Raw genomic sequence first — 15,738 nt, 5'->3', positions numbered from 1 at the left:
TTTCATCAGCGTACTGTATCGGTATACATAATATATGTTTTAGAGGCACCAAGGTCCTGCTTACTTGCTATTATTAACCTTAAATTTCATGTAAGCAGTGGAATATCTGTGTTTTTCAGATTATCACTGATCTTGCCCTGCTTATTTCTGTCTGTCTGAGAGCTCTATAATAAATCACACCCAGGCTCTTTGACAGGAAGCAGATATTAGTCACACATTTACTTAGAAATAGGGGATCCCCCATACAGAGTCGTCCTTGCTACAAAATACTATGTACGGTTTCAAATGAAAATGTTATATACTTTATTGATAGCATCCACATCAGAGATCATTGGGGAAAACTGGTTGGTTTAGTAATTGATCCTATTTCAAATTAGGAATGCAAAGCATGCTTTGGGTCATAAAAGTACATCTGTTGGTCAACCTTTTGCTCTTGAGACGGGAAACATTTGGCATGTCCTCCCTGGTATCCATGCTCTAAAAATTAACTGCAGGTTGAAAACAGATGTCAGGAGATCAACTTGCTCCCTTACTGATCTCTATAGGAGTATTAGATGACCATGTCAAGTTGGACAGCAGTGGAAATCTAACTAAAAGCAAAAGCAACTTCTTCAACAATGCTATGTTTTTCTTGCTAGAAATGGGATAAGCTTGCCTAGGCTGTATCCCTACTGGAGCTAATTTACTAACATGGTTACTATTGCAGTTATCTGTAGCAACCAATCAATTTCATTTACGTTTCTAACTCTTATACTAATAAATGCAGGGGCATAAATCTAGACAATGCAGACCCTGTAGTTACAGGAGTGTAAGGAGCCTACAAAAGCCAAAATTAATGAGCAACTTTAGAATATCTTGGTACAATAGGTCAACTTACCAATAATTTGGGGCCCTAATTTGGATTTGCTCTGGGGTTCAGTAACATCTACAGTATTTACGCCACTGACTAAAGGTCACCTAGGGCGCTTGGCCCAGCGCTGCTACCAACAACTACAGGGTGTAGTAAGACGGCAGCTAGGCCTCAATCAGGATCATTCTGCAAACATTGGCATGCATACTTTTTAGCTGGCTAAAAGGCCCCAGCATTTTGGGTCTGAAAAACAACACCGACTGTGCTTTCAGGCGTTTCCCTTTCAAGTCGATAGGTGGAAGTAAGGGTTGATTTCGGATGCCAGAGCAGTAAGTCATCTATGGAGATATTGTAGCTTATCTAGAAGGGAGTGATAATGCTTAGATAGCCTGGTTTATTGTTGCCGGTAGCCTTTGTATATGAAAAGAGATATTTCTCTAAAGAATGCATAATCTGTTAAATATTAATTTCAGTGGGGTTGAAAAAAACGAATGAATAAAAGTTTAGCAATAAAAGTAATAGTGTCCCTTTAGTCCTAAACATAGAGCAAAATGCACTTGGCTATAAAGCAATTATAACCTTGAACAGAGAAACAGCCATTGTGTTGGATACATTCAGTGTTAAAATTACAAATATATTTACTATAAATCTCTAACTGTAATAAAGAAGTAACCATAATACACTGTAAAAGTTTTGAAAACATTGCCTGTTGCTCATCAGCGAAGAGTTTTTAATTCCAGGAAAATTAACAGATCACTTTTGTTATTAGAACAAGGGCAATGTCTTGTCTTCAAGTCTATATTTAAACAGCTAAAAAAAAATGACTGTTACAATTTTCCTCAGTCACAACTGACCTATTGGAGGTAATGTAATGAATAACGGGAACAAGGCTTGTTTTGGGTCTAAAGGGTCAATACCAAGCAATCGAATATTTGGTTTCAAACAATACTTACAGTATACAGTAAAAGCACCTGTTATTCAGTCCCCACATTGTGACAAACAGCAACTGTGGCTATACACCAATGGATGCCAAATGACTGGGCCCTATTTTTCCACCTAATGGTGGACCAACTTTAACTGACATGATCATTGGCCTACAGGCTAGAATTCTAATATGGGCTTATGCAGACCCATTACAAAAGAGATTTATCAGCATCCCATTATTATTTTATTATAGGCAGGTCATCAGGAGGCTCCCATATATGGACCAATAAGCTGCTGACTCGTAGGGCAGAATGAGACAACTTTCAGGGAGATATTGGTCAAGCAGGTCATCAGGAGGCTCCCATACATGGGCCAATAAGCTGTTCAGCTCCAGTCTGGAAGGACAGAGTCAGCAGCATTTGTCAGTCCATGTATGGACACTTTTACTCTTTGAGATGCCCATCAAACAAGAATTATAAGTTAGTCTCATAAATGTTATGGTGAAAGGCACAAGACAGCATCTAATAAGACATTACTCAGTGATATCAATAATTATCAACCCTTGCAGGGGAGCTTCGTTTATTACTCTCCAGTTTTTTGGCTTTGGGTTTATCAGACATACAATGAGTCATTGTGATTCCTGTTAACGTTAACCGTTAACGCACAGTAGTTACCCCACATTCTATAATGTATGACACAAAAGATATGCAAGTCATACGATATTTTATATTTATGGGGTTTTTTTGCAGAAAAAAACAAACTTTATTACTATAGCATTAAAATATAGCATTAATGTTCTGTGACTAAGTTAAATTGGTAGCCCCGCTGGATGGACAATATCAATCTAACAAATCGTGCAAACTATATGCAGTAGTCATTTCCATCCACATTGCTCTGTGGGGTTGAAAGGCAGATGGAAATTTGGTCAAATGTATTCTTCACAATCGTATGCTTATTTTGAATGAACACCGTGTGCAGCTAATTCTCAAATGATATTATACTAGCCTTCTCTACAACCCTGGGTATATTTGTCCTTTAAAGGGATACTGTCATGGGAAAAACATTCTTAATTTTTTTTCAAAAAGAATCAGTTAATAGTGCTGCTACAGCAGAATTCTGCACTGAAATCCATTTCTCAAAAGAGCAAACAGATTTTTTTTAAATTCAATTTTGAAATCTGACATGGGGCTAGACATATTGTCAATTTCCCAGCTGCCCCAAGTCATGTGACTTGTGCTCTGATAAACTTCAATCACTCTTTACTGCTGTACTGCAAGTTGGAGTGATATCACCCCCCTCCCTTTTCCCCCCCAGCAGCCAAACAAAAGAACAATGGGAAGGTAACCAGATAACAGCTCCCTAACACAAGATAACAGCTGCCTGGTAGATCTAAGAACAACATTCAATAGTAAAAACCCATGTCTCACTGAGACACATTCAGTTATATTGAGAAGGAAAAACAGCAGCCTGCCAGAAAGCATTTCTCTCCTAAAGTGCAGGCACAAGTCACATGACCAGGGGCAGCTGGGAAATTGACAAAATGTCTAGCCCCATGTCAGATTTCAAAATTGAATATAAAAAAAATCTGTTTGCTCTTTTGAGAAATGGATTTCAGTGCAGAATTCTGCTGGAGTAGCACTATTAACTGGTGCGTTTTGAAAAAAAACATGTTTTCCGATGACAGGATCCCTTTAATTCGGGTTGAGTTGATGCCACAGTGTGGAATTTCAACAAAATTAAATTCAACGGAAAGGTTTATTATCATTAAACTACAAAGATACTCTTCCAGATTGTGCAGTACTGTGTAGTGTAGTGTATCACCATTTTTCCATTTGCAGGTAGAAAATGATATCCTTGTATCTAATGTCTGTCTGGGCCCAGTGTTTTTCCTGGCAGATACAAGTCACAAGGTAGGACCCATCAAAAAACTAAGTTGAAAAAAATGTAAAACAGGAAAAAATGGGGGGGGAGTAATCAGAATTAGATGTGTAATTATGTGATGTATGTCATTAGAGTTTCTAACCTGTCTATCGGACATCTGCCTGAATTTTGGACAGGCCAATAATCTGCCATCTCATTAAGGAGGGTCGGAATTAGGGCAGGGGCACACAAAGCTACTGGAGGAAATTAGTCGCCCAGTGACAAAACGCTTCTTGGGCTGACTAATCTCCCCAAACGCCTCCCCGCCGGCTAGAATCGAAATCGCCGGCGGGAAGGCACACGGAGCACTTTGTTTTCCAGAATCGCTCGACGTTTCCTCGTGAGGCAATTTCGGAAGACTTCGGAAAATGAAGCGTTCCGAGTGCCATCCTGCTGGCGATTTAGATTCTACCCGATGGGGAGGCAGTTCGGGGAGATTAGTCGTCGAAGAAGAAGCGATTTGTCAGTGTATTGCCAGCTTCACACAAGTTGACATGGACATCAGATGAACTTGCTGGACGATAATTCCAAACAATTTTCCCTACGTTTAACTACACAGGCAAAGCACTCACCTATATGATCTGCAGCACCTAATCTTTGTTATCACTTATGCAAAAGAACATAGATAAAGCATTCCCTTTCTTTCTCTCCTTTGATGTATTGAAGAAAGTGTGTTTGAAATAATCAATGTATTTTTTTAAATATCCTATTATACTTTTTTAAAAATATCATTTTATATGTAACAAAATAAACGTTTCATTCAGAGGCAGTTTTCCGGTACATAAATCGGAGTGTATCAAAATTAAAATTTCCAGGGACAGTATTTGCCTGATAATTCCATTCAATAACAAGTCACAAACTGTAGGTAATTGTTTTCATGCTCTGAATCAGACAGAGAGCAAATTGTGCCTTGTATCAGAACTGTAACTTTACACTAATTTAATGTTTGCCCATTATTCAATTCAGAGAAACTAGGAAGCCACTCATTCCAAGGACACTCATAATAAGAGTGATGTCAATGTTTATTTTTCTGGTAAAGCAGGTTCTAAACAAATAATGTGTGGCTGCCAGGAAATCTAATGAATGCCTTCATCCGGAATGTTCACTTCTGCACTGCAGAACCCAAACTCAAACCCATTCAGCCGAATGTGTATAACACTACTATAGATAACGACTAATGATTTAATTGCACTTACATTTCCAAATTGTTAACTCTTAAGATAATTAAAACACAGTTGTTTTTCTCTATAATACTGAATTAAAATGTGTAACAATTCGCGACTAATCTCCCTGAAATGCCTATGCGCCGTCAAGAATGTGAATCGGCAGCGGGATGGCATACGCGTCACTTCTGTTTCCTCGTGTGGCAACTTCAATCGATTTAGGAAGACCAAATCGACAAGTATGCCATTCATATGCCATATGATTCACATTCTTGTCGCTGGGAAGGCATTTCTGAGAGAGATTAATCGCGAAGTACATGGGCAGCTAAATCTCCCCATGCACCACCACCCTTATAATATTCTTCTACCCAGCCAGTTAACTTGAGCTCTGTATTTTTAAATGCACCATTTAAGGCAGCCGTACACTGGCTGATCCTGTACTGTGACCGGTCAAACCTTATAAATTATCTGCCTATTGTGGGCCCCCACCCAAACTACAGGAACAACAGGAAGAAGCTCCTATACACACTCATATGCTGTTATATCACACAATGGCCAACTTGGCACATCAACAAATTAAATTTTTAAACCTGCTTGATCAATGTACAGACCAATATTTATGGTGCACAGGTAACAGTTGGGCAGTCCAGCCAATATATATAAATATATATATATATATATATATATAGTGCTATAGAGTACTCTATGGGGCAAAATCACTAAAGTGTGAATTTTCACCAGCAACCGCTCCGCCACATTTCGCCAGGCATAAATTTTTTACCACTACGCTACTTCACTAAAATGCGAATTTAAGGCTCAGCAGCCGCACGTTGGTGAAGTTTCGCTAGTGTTAATTCGTCAGCACAAGCATTTCCTACCAATCTTGTGCTAGCATTCTGTCTAAAGAAACTATATTAGTACTCTTACTGATAGGTCAATTTGAATAGGGCAGTACATACAGGTCGTATATAAGTCTTTATTAGAGATGTTGGTACAAATACTTGAAGTGGCCGCTTATTATAACACATGTCCAAGAAAGCAAAATACAGACAAAAGAGATCCTCTAATGCCCACCCTAAAATAAATGTGGCATGCCCCTCAAATTGGATAAAACTGTTAACACAAAAATCTTTGATAGTTAGGACTTTTGAAGGCAATCCCGCTTTAAAAAATAAACAACTTTTATGAGTTTCTGGCATCCAGGATATGAAATCACTGACATAAGATTGAGGAGGATGTACTGTAGATTCATCTTATCAGTTCGCCAGGTCTGAGGTGGCGAAGGAAATTCTGGCGAAAGAGGTAATGCACTTTAATGAATTTGCAAGCAAAAATTCCTAATAGGGTTCGAAATTGGGCTAGCAACGGTCTCATTCGCTAGCGAAATGTCATCTACACCTGTTAGTAAATTGAGTGATTTCCCTGCAGATGAGATTTCGGCGCATTTTCGCTAACAGCCCTTTAGTAAATCTGCCCCTTTGACTTTAGACTGGTCCTGACTGAGCTTCGAAACAGGACCTGGCATTTCAAGTGCACAGAGGTCCAAACAGCCCCCCATAGGCTCAATAAATAGTAACTGTCATCTTACAGCAGCCCCTTTGGCATTTGTTAGAATCTACAGATTGCCAGTGCAGGTCTGGCTTTAGGGATACACTACACCCCTGGGTTCCACAGGTGTCCTCTGCTTTAAAGGCCTTGATCCACAACTATATTTGTACTTGTTTGTACCAAATCCATATACTCAGCATATGCCATTTTTCTAAATATATACTTCACCAGCCATGGAGACTAATACAATACAATTGTGTGTGTTGCTCTGTACAACCAACAGTGCCATCATCATTTTTAAAGCCACGAGCATACAAAAAAGACAACAGTTTCTAATCATAGTTCTCATTTCTAAATGGAAACAACTTTCAGTTTTTAATATCCTAAAAGAACAGAGAGAGTGCACTGAAAGCTGGAATTAGATATTTCTGCTCAGAATCAACATAAAGCGCACAGCAAAGAACAAGCAATTCATGCTGAAGCAACAAAGGATTACAGCTAAAACAACCAATGTACCAGCAAAGCCTGGAAGGTCTCAGGGAAATGTGACCACCAGGATTCTTCAAAAACCTCTATCTAAACAGAGATGATTATCATTTTAGTAGAAAGCACCAATATTTCATCCAGGCAGACAAAAGCAATCACTGAGGGCCAAACAAATACAAGCCCACTTGTCACAAACGGCCAAATTCCTGGATACCTGATCACATCTCATCATTATCATTTATTTATTTAGTGCCAGCAAGTTACATCTGATGGCCAGTCAGATAATAATGCAATAGGCCACACATGCAGATAGCCACATTACTTAGATTAGAGTGATCAGACTATGTACCTATTATCAAATCAGTGGTAGACTCCATACATTTGATTTATTTAATGTATTTAATGTATTTGGCCTATTAGTTTTGATGCAGCTGTGACTGTGTTTGGTTTGGGCACATTTTTGAGTCCCAAACAAGCACAAATGATCATACAGTTGGTTTAAAAATAACCAAATTACAGGTATAAGAAAAACCCAATTCTTTACTATGTATTCTTGGAACTGTAACTAAATTAATTTGCACAGATATTATTCTGTATCTGCAGGTTTGTTAAGAGATATGAAAGGCCCTGGCCCTAGGCATGAACTCCATGGGGGTTTTAATTTAAACTTTTTAATATTAGCTAGCATAAAAACGTGGTATATTCTCTAGTCCAGTGATCCCCAACCAGTAGCTCATGAGCAACATGTTGCTCTCTAACCCCTTGGATGTTGCTCCCAGTGGCCTTAAAGCAGGAGCTTATTTTAGAATTCCAGGCTTGGAGGCAAGTTTTAGTTGCATAAAAACCAGGTGCACTGCCAAACAGAGCCTCAATGTAGGTTGACAATCCACATAGGGGCTACCAAATGGCCAATCACAGCCCTTATTTCGCACCCCAAGAACATTCTTTATGCTAGTCTTGCTCCCCAACTCCTTTTACTTCTGAATGTTGCTCATGGGTTCAAAAGGTTGGGTATCCCTGCTCTAGTCTAATCAGCTGCCCACATGCAAAAAAAACCCCAGAAAGCACTGCTGTAGATATTCCATGGAAGTCATTTGTTTTTTTAAAACTAAAAAACATATTGGGTGCCGGTGCTAATGATAACGCTGAAGGTGTCTTGTATTCCTAAAAATGTTTTTACGGATATCCGGAAAGTCTGCTAACCAAGCAATAGGCAGGGCACAGGAAGAGTTAAACACCACAGAAACAAACACACAATCTCAAATAATTCTGAAAGGAGAGATTAAATAAATAGGGTGTGACCTACCAAAGACTATTTATAAAGAGGAGAGAATTTCAGGATAATGCTGGGATCACTAAATATAAGAACAGGTACAACAAATAAGAGAAACATAACTTGCAAAATTAATTCATGGAACACTACAATCAATTCTATGCCAACAATCCCACCATAACATTCAGTGAATGGTAAATTGCTGAAAAATATAACTATACAGTTATAGGATCCCTTATCCGGAAACCCAATATACAGATAGCTCCGAATTATGGAATGGCTGTCTCCCATAGACTCCATTTTATCCAAATAATCCAAATTTTTGTAACCAGAAAAAGGTGGTTCCAACAACTGCTGGAGGACTGCAGGTTCATCATTCCTGTTCTTAAGATAGGGTCCAAAACATTCCTAAATTGCTAGGACCCCTTGTGTCTGGCACACACTTACAGATCTGGTTCTCTAATCTGGTTATTAAATGCTCATCAATCTGCACCTGATATGATTAATCTCACCACCAGAATCTGATCTGGTGATGTAGAAAAGGAAATGGGGTTGATCAGTAAAGTCAGAAATAAAAGTCAAAACATATATGTGGCGTTGTCAGAATTTATGATAAGTCTCAAAGGGTGTCAATACCATGGAAAATGAGAAATAAACCAATATAATGACTCATCATTCTGTAGGTAAATAAAAAAAGATCACTAGTCACTATGCAGAACGTACCAACTGAAAACCACTTCCTCTTTACATTATTACATTATGCCTGTGCCATGGTGTAAATTATTCTAACATGGTCTTTCTGTACCTCATCATCCAGCATATCCACAATAAAATGCTAGTCATGTATTGCAGCCATCATACAGGCAAAGAACCGTAAAGCACTGGGAATATATCCATATGCAGCCCCCCTAGTGCAAACACCTAAACTATTTGAGGGGAGTTAGCAAAAAAAACAAAAATAAACATATACTTTAGCACCTGCTGGATTTCTCTTTAGCCCCAAGCACCAATAGATTTACAAGAAAACAATGGTTTTGTTTTGCAGAGTTAATCCAAGGGATTCTGTCAAACCCAGCGTTGCTAAATATTCTGGCATTTAGGAAAAGCTCTGAATTGTATCCTGGATTTAGTGTATCCTTTAAAATGCAACAGTAAATAGGAATGAAGTTCTCACAAGAATATTTAAATACCACTAAGTTCTCACAAGTATATTTAAATACCCAATACGGGGGAGCTGCAGTTCAATATCATAACTGGTACATGAAAATCTTCATGCTGAGCTATGCAGTGGAGCACGGCTATTGGGGCCATTTTTCTTGATTTTTAATAAACTAGATATACCATGTCATTAAGGTTACACTAGATATACAATGTCAAATAATCCACATATACTATCAGAAATAAACCATTTATACTGGCAAGAGATTTGTTTCATGATTATCCTTTGGGAGCAGAACATGGCACCATAGCTTTGCTACAGATTCCACTTGGAATACTCCGAGCATGGAAGTTCCAGTTGTTCTGGGATGGAATGGGCCCCAGTGAAACACAGAGGCAGAAAACAATTGCAATATGTCTTTCTGGCTTTGTATTTCTGTACGGAAATGATAGTTGAACCTGTGGGTCCGATCTATAAGCTTTTATATGCAACTGTACTCATCATTGTGCCTCTACCCCCCTTCATCTGTCTCACACTGTAGTTATAAAGGCCAAATGCTGGGCCAAACTGGCTGATCCAATTGTTGGCCCTAGGGGTTATTGAGGCCTACGGAGACCCGTTAAACAAGGACTGCATCAATGGACTGTAGCACTCCTTGTCCAACAGATTTTCAAAGCTGCCCGATTGATATCAGGCAGATTTCAGCCAGATATCAGTCAGGGAGGCCAATTGGTGGGCCCCATACATTGGGCAATAAATTGCCAAAACAGTCTAAGTCAGGGCCAATTCTTGAAATCACACAGAAATGTGGAAGAAGACTCTTGCACGATTGTGCAAGTTAACTGTTTTGCATGATTTACTTTCATCCCGTCACAAAGGTATTGTCAGGTGCTTTGAGTGCAATTTCACATGGGAAACAAACTGCCCTGTATGTCATTACCCTAAACTGAGCAGAAGCATTTTTGGTCCAAAACAAAGGCTGCTACAAGGAATGACAAGTGATAGTCTGGCAGTCCCTCTTCATGTTATAACCATAAATCTGCAGAGAAGTTTTATTATTATTCTTATTGTTGGCATTTTAACTTCTATCTGGTTGCTAGTGGTCAAATAACCTAAGCAACCACAAAGCAGACTAAGGGTAATGACTGACAGAATGGGAAAATTGCCTCTCCCACGGATGACAAAACACCCAAAAATACCATTTTGATCTGGGAAAATAGGTCCTCCACATTTCTCCCCAATTACACCAGATTGTTAAGGGTTCTAACACACGGGCGTTTTTTGCTGCGCTCCCCTGCGTTCTGCTTTCTTCCGTTCAGCCGCAGCGGAGCGCAGGAGTAAACGCACTCAATTATTGTCAACGGGGCTGTACTCACACAGACGCATGTAAGCACCGAACGCAGGTGGAATGCAACATGCTGCGTCCCACCTGCGTTTGGTGCTTGCATGCGTCTGTGTGAGTATAGCCCCCTTGACAATAATGGAGTGTGTTTGCTCCTGTGCTCCCCTGCGGCTGAACGGAAGAAAGGGGAACGCAGGGGAGCACAGTAAAAAACGCCTGTGTAGTGTTTAACATGCAGCAATCTCCATTTTTCCATTCAAGTGCATTGTCACTTTTCATTTGGGCGACAAAGCACTTAGTCTGTCATTTTCCTTAAAGTCAAAACAAGAGCAAAAAATAACAATAAAATTGCACCCTTAAGATCTTTTTGATCTTTGTTGCCAGGGTTCAGTGACCCAGAAAACCATATAGCATTATCAATTTCAGGCTGGAAATAGACAAATTAAACACTGAAAAAATGTACAAAAAATAATGTATACCAATTAAAATGCTGCCAAGAATATGGTACTCCTTTTCACCTTAAAATGAATTTAAAACAAACTTCCTTTTCAATAGAAATAGAATTTAGCTGAGCTGTAATAAAACTCCCAGAACCCTTAACTGTATTTTTCATTATATAGATAATGCTAGTGGCATTTGGCAGTCAAAATACAAGCAAGGAATATAATATTTCCAAATAATGCTGGTAAAACAGCTGCTAGAGTACAGATCACGCAGTGTGCCAATGTTCATGGTGCTAAACTCCAGCATGCAATTTCTTAATTTAAGGTAATGCAATGGAAAACATCCCATAATTACATTTGCTGAATGGCAGCAACATCTGCCTCATTTAATGAATACTCCAATCGCTTTGTAGTTAAGTTTTCCAATAACATTAAGTCCCCTAATAAGTCACAGCACGGGCAAAGACCCACAGAGATATTTAAACTTTCATGGGCCAGCCATCAGCAAGCAGCGATCATATTTCTCTCTATCTACTAATCAGATTAAAATGACACTGGGGTGACACTACGGGAGAGCCAAAGGCTGGGAGGATCGAGGCACAGGAGGGAACTCCGCAAGAGCCCTGGAAGTCAATGGCACTGCTGAGAATGCAGTAAGTAAGATTATATTACGATAGAAGTCATATCTATTCATGGACCAGGAGAGACAAAAGATGCCCTGCCAGGCGGATATAAGTGCGGTCACATATCAGCATTACCAGCCCTTTAAACTTTGTCTCTTCTTCACTGTTTTCAGCACCGAGAGTGCAATGTGCCCAACCATTCCCTTGGCTTTAACTTCATATAAATGCATAAATAAGAAGAAATTAAGAAGAAAGAAAAAAAAGCATTCCTTAAACGTATTTTAGTATTAAGGAGACTGCCACTTTTGTGGTACATGGTACACTAGGACAGGGACGATACATCTCCTATTAAATCCGTAGCCAAGGGGTCACAAAACAAACATCCAAGCAATGCAACAGGGATTCACTAAGCTATATTTTACCAGCCAAATATAGCCCGGGAGTTCCAGTTTCCACTGCATAAGAAAAAGGAGGGAGGAGATGCAGCACCACACAGACTGCCAATGTAATGCAGCAGTGTAAATGGGGGATTATGGCCTTTATTTCTTGAAGATAATGACAGTTTAAACCCATGGGTAGGTACCACACTGCTTTCCAATACCCCTGTTGGTAAGGATCACCTGCCACTGGTTCAGACAGAATATTAATACACCTATTGGAGAGACTGCAGCTGATGCACAACCTCTTTGCTTTTCAAGTGTAAAGTGATGATAATCGATTGCCCTTTGTAATATCTCTACAGTCAAAAAAAGATGCCAAGATGGCATATGCTTAAAGCTAGAGATGCACTGAATCCTGTATTTTGGAATACAGCCAAATCCCAAATTTTTCACGAAAGATTCGGCCAAATGCCAAACCAGACCAGAACCCTCATTTGCATTTTCAAGTTAAGGCAAGGAAGGGTTAAAATGAAAAAACTCCTTTAATTCCCTAGTTCATGTGAAGAACTGTCACATGACGTCAAGGATTCAGATTCGGTTCTGCCAGGCACTTGGACTGGGCCAAATCCTGCTGAAAAGACCGATTCCCTGCCATATCCAATCCTAAATTAGGTGCATTCCTATTTAAAACTAAGTCGTTCTGCCTTGGACCTCCAATTGTTTTAGGACTACAGGACAAATATAAGTGGGGGCTATAATTTTAAACTGCTGGAGGCACAAGTTTTTACTTAGACCTATGGCACATCACATCAGCAATGAAAATGCCCCGTGTGTCATCAGCTATAAAATCTTTCATGGCCCTGTGTCCGATTATGTGTAAACACACAAACATGTACTGTACATACTCCTGGACCCATTATGTTATTTCTTTTAAACAAATTATTCAACTTAAAAGCTTCCCCCCACATCCCCTGTGCAATTCATCAGATAAAGAGGGAGCACAAGCCGCCTGATTGGTCTTTCTTCACTGATGCACTGCCAAGGGGCAAGTAAAAGTCAAGCAGCTGCCTGCGTATCCATAGTCGGTGATGGTTCATAAAAACTGCTGTACCTTTAGCTCACCCAGGCTGCAGTGTATGAAATCTGCAGCTCTTAAATCATATGGGTTGCACAGTTATAAGAGGAAACCATCCCATAAAACAGCACAAGACTATAGAATACGCAACAGAAAATAATGACCTTTTCAAGAGATGTCTAACAAGGAACACTCTGGCTACTGTGTAAATACAAATCTCAAAATCCAGCTATTATGAATTCTGGGCAATGTAGTTTCACATTAACAGTAATGCTGCAGAACATACACCTTTGTTTTATCCCCACAGAGTGCCGCACACACATGAGAAAGAAGCAGCCAAGCATCATACCTTCACAGGTCACATACCCTTATACAACCATAAGATCAATAGGAAAGGACACTGACAGTGAGGGCTAATAATTAGCCATCAAACCACTCAATCAAATTCCCTTACCGAGTGGTTCACTCCCCACATCAGGACGCTCAGCAAAGGATCGCTGGCTCGGAACAATTTGACTTTCTGGGCCACAAAATGTTTTTTCTTAGTCTTGGTCTTACTGGCCATGGTGGAGATTGCGGTGCTTACAGCAGCCATAGCTGTCCCCTGGCAGAAATTCCTCCCACTTGTCCTTTAGAAGGGGAAATTGGATTTTTTTTTGTCTGTCACCACATCCAAAAAAATGGCAAGATCCAGGAAAGTTTTCTTCACAGGCACATAGAAGTTAAAAAAAAAAAGAAGAAGAGCACAGCCCAGAGTGCAATCTTCAGGCAGGGCTTTCTATAGCCAGCCCCGGAAAGGAAAGACTGCTCGGAGGAGAAGTGTGTGTGCGAGACACACAGAGAGAGAGATCTTCTGGCTCTGTAGGCGTTTCCCTCTATCTCTTTTCTCCCACATCCAATTCAGATCTGGCCCCTTCTGGTCTTTCCTCTGTCTCCTGCCAGGCACAGGGGTCTCATTTAATGCGCCTCCCTCCTGTTTCCTGGACTGGATCGTATCCCATCCATCTATCTCAGCTCGGCTGGGTGGCAGCGAAGGACGGACGGACACTGCAGCAGCTGCTCCAACTGCAAATAAATAAATAATAGCACGGATTTTAGCGAGGGACGGTTCACGCCACAGCTCGTTGAACTGCAACTCCCAAGCAAAGCATAGAGACGGGCATCTGAATAGCAGGGAGATGAAAAGCAGAACTGGGAGATATGGTTTCGGTGGGGAAAATTAAAAGGAGAAATTAAGACTTCCACTGAGAATTAGAGACATAAAAATCCTAATGCAAAGTCAATTGTGGTAGCAGCTGAGATGGACAGACAGAAATGGACAGACAAAGATGTACAGAGCCCAGGGATAAAGACCCAGCACACTGGCACCCTGCAGCATTTCCAGCTCACATCCTCTCCTGCAGCCAGAGCCCTCCCTGCTGCTGCCGCACATACAGGAGACTCAGCCTGCAACACTCTCCCTCCCCTCCAACCTCCTCTCCCCGGTATCTGCACCACTCACTCCTCTATGTCCTAATGACAGCGCTTCCCCTGTACTATCCTCCAGCCCCTACCGTGTCTCTTGCTGCTGCTGCTGCTGGTCGCATCTTTCCCAGCGCTTCCGGCCGTTTGCAGATTCTGCTGCTTGACTGACAGTCTCGGAGGAGGAGGAAAGAATAAAAGGAGGGGCGGTCGGTCCCAGCCTCACATGGAAAGGCGCCGGGGCACGGAGACTTTTTGGTTTCATCAGCCATAGCCCTGGGCAGAATACGTGCGGGAGGGTGTGTGTGTGCCTTACACGTTAAAGGGGTGGTTCACCTTTGTATTAACTTTTAACACGATGTAGAGAGGGATATTCTGAGGCAATTTGCTATTGCTTTTCATTTTTTGGAGTTATTTAGCTTTTTATTCAGCAGCTCTCCAGTTTGCAGTTTCAGCAGTGTGGTTGCTAGGCTCCAAATTCCCCTAGCAACCATGCATTTATTTGAATAAGAGACTGGAATACGAATAGGACTGGTCTGATTCGAAAGAGGAGTAGTTTAAGGGGTGGTTCACCTTTAAGGTCACTTTTATTATGTTATAGAACTGCAAATTCTAAGCCACTTTCCTTTTTTTTTAAAAAAAAAGGTTTTCGTTATTGAGTTTTCCATTAACATGAGACAGAAGAGGAAGAAACAAAAGAAGAAGAGAGAAAAAAGAGCAAGATGAGCTTTCCCAATTACACATCCTTTGTGTCCCTTTTAGTTAATACATATCATGCATCTGTTCAAACACGATCAAGGTACCATACCCCTTTGGGGGTCCACAAGCCATATGTCCCAAAGTTTCCCAAATTTTTCAGGGCATCCACGGGTAGCTTTGCAGGAACTAGGAGTAGGCAGAGGACCTAGGGTGCAAAGCTGGGGGGGCGCCAGGCACGTACATGCTCTGACGCCTACCCCCATTGTCCGGTCCCGTCTCTCCCCGACTGCCACGGATATTTTCTTGTAATTGCGCTTCTGTGCATGTGTGCACGCAGTTCTGTGCATGTGTGCTTGAGCGCAGTTTCACGCATGCGCACCAGAGCACGGTTT

At 40.7% G+C, this 15,738-nt stretch overlaps 1 protein-coding gene across 2 annotated transcripts in view; it reads right to left on the bottom strand.

Annotated features, from left to right (window-relative positions):
* pip4k2a.L (phosphatidylinositol-5-phosphate 4-kinase, type II, alpha L homeolog) overlaps window positions 1-14,932 on the bottom strand; it is a 90,750-nt gene extending 75,818 nt beyond the window's left edge. Inside the window, exons 1-2 of one of the 2 annotated variants that reach the window (XM_018267276.2) lie at window positions 14,740-14,932; window positions 13,641-14,251 (exon numbers count right to left, since the gene is read on the bottom strand). In XM_018267276.2, the coding sequence (XP_018122765.1) occupies window positions 13,641-13,781 (141 nt within the window). In that variant the 5' untranslated portion in view covers window positions 13,782-14,251; window positions 14,740-14,932. Of the gene's footprint in view, window positions 1-13,640; window positions 14,252-14,739 lie in introns of those variants that run through there. The other variant, XM_018267277.2, reaches the window with a different exon arrangement.
* Between the last annotated feature and the right edge of the window lie 806 nt (window positions 14,933-15,738).

The sequence above is a fragment of the Xenopus laevis genome, chromosome 6L, assembly GCF_017654675.1.
Source record: "Xenopus laevis strain J_2021 chromosome 6L, Xenopus_laevis_v10.1, whole genome shotgun sequence".
NCBI lineage: Eukaryota > Metazoa > Chordata > Amphibia > Anura > Pipidae > Xenopus > Xenopus laevis.
Note: the sequence above shows the minus strand (reverse complement) of the source record. Positions and strands in the feature narration are given on the sequence as shown.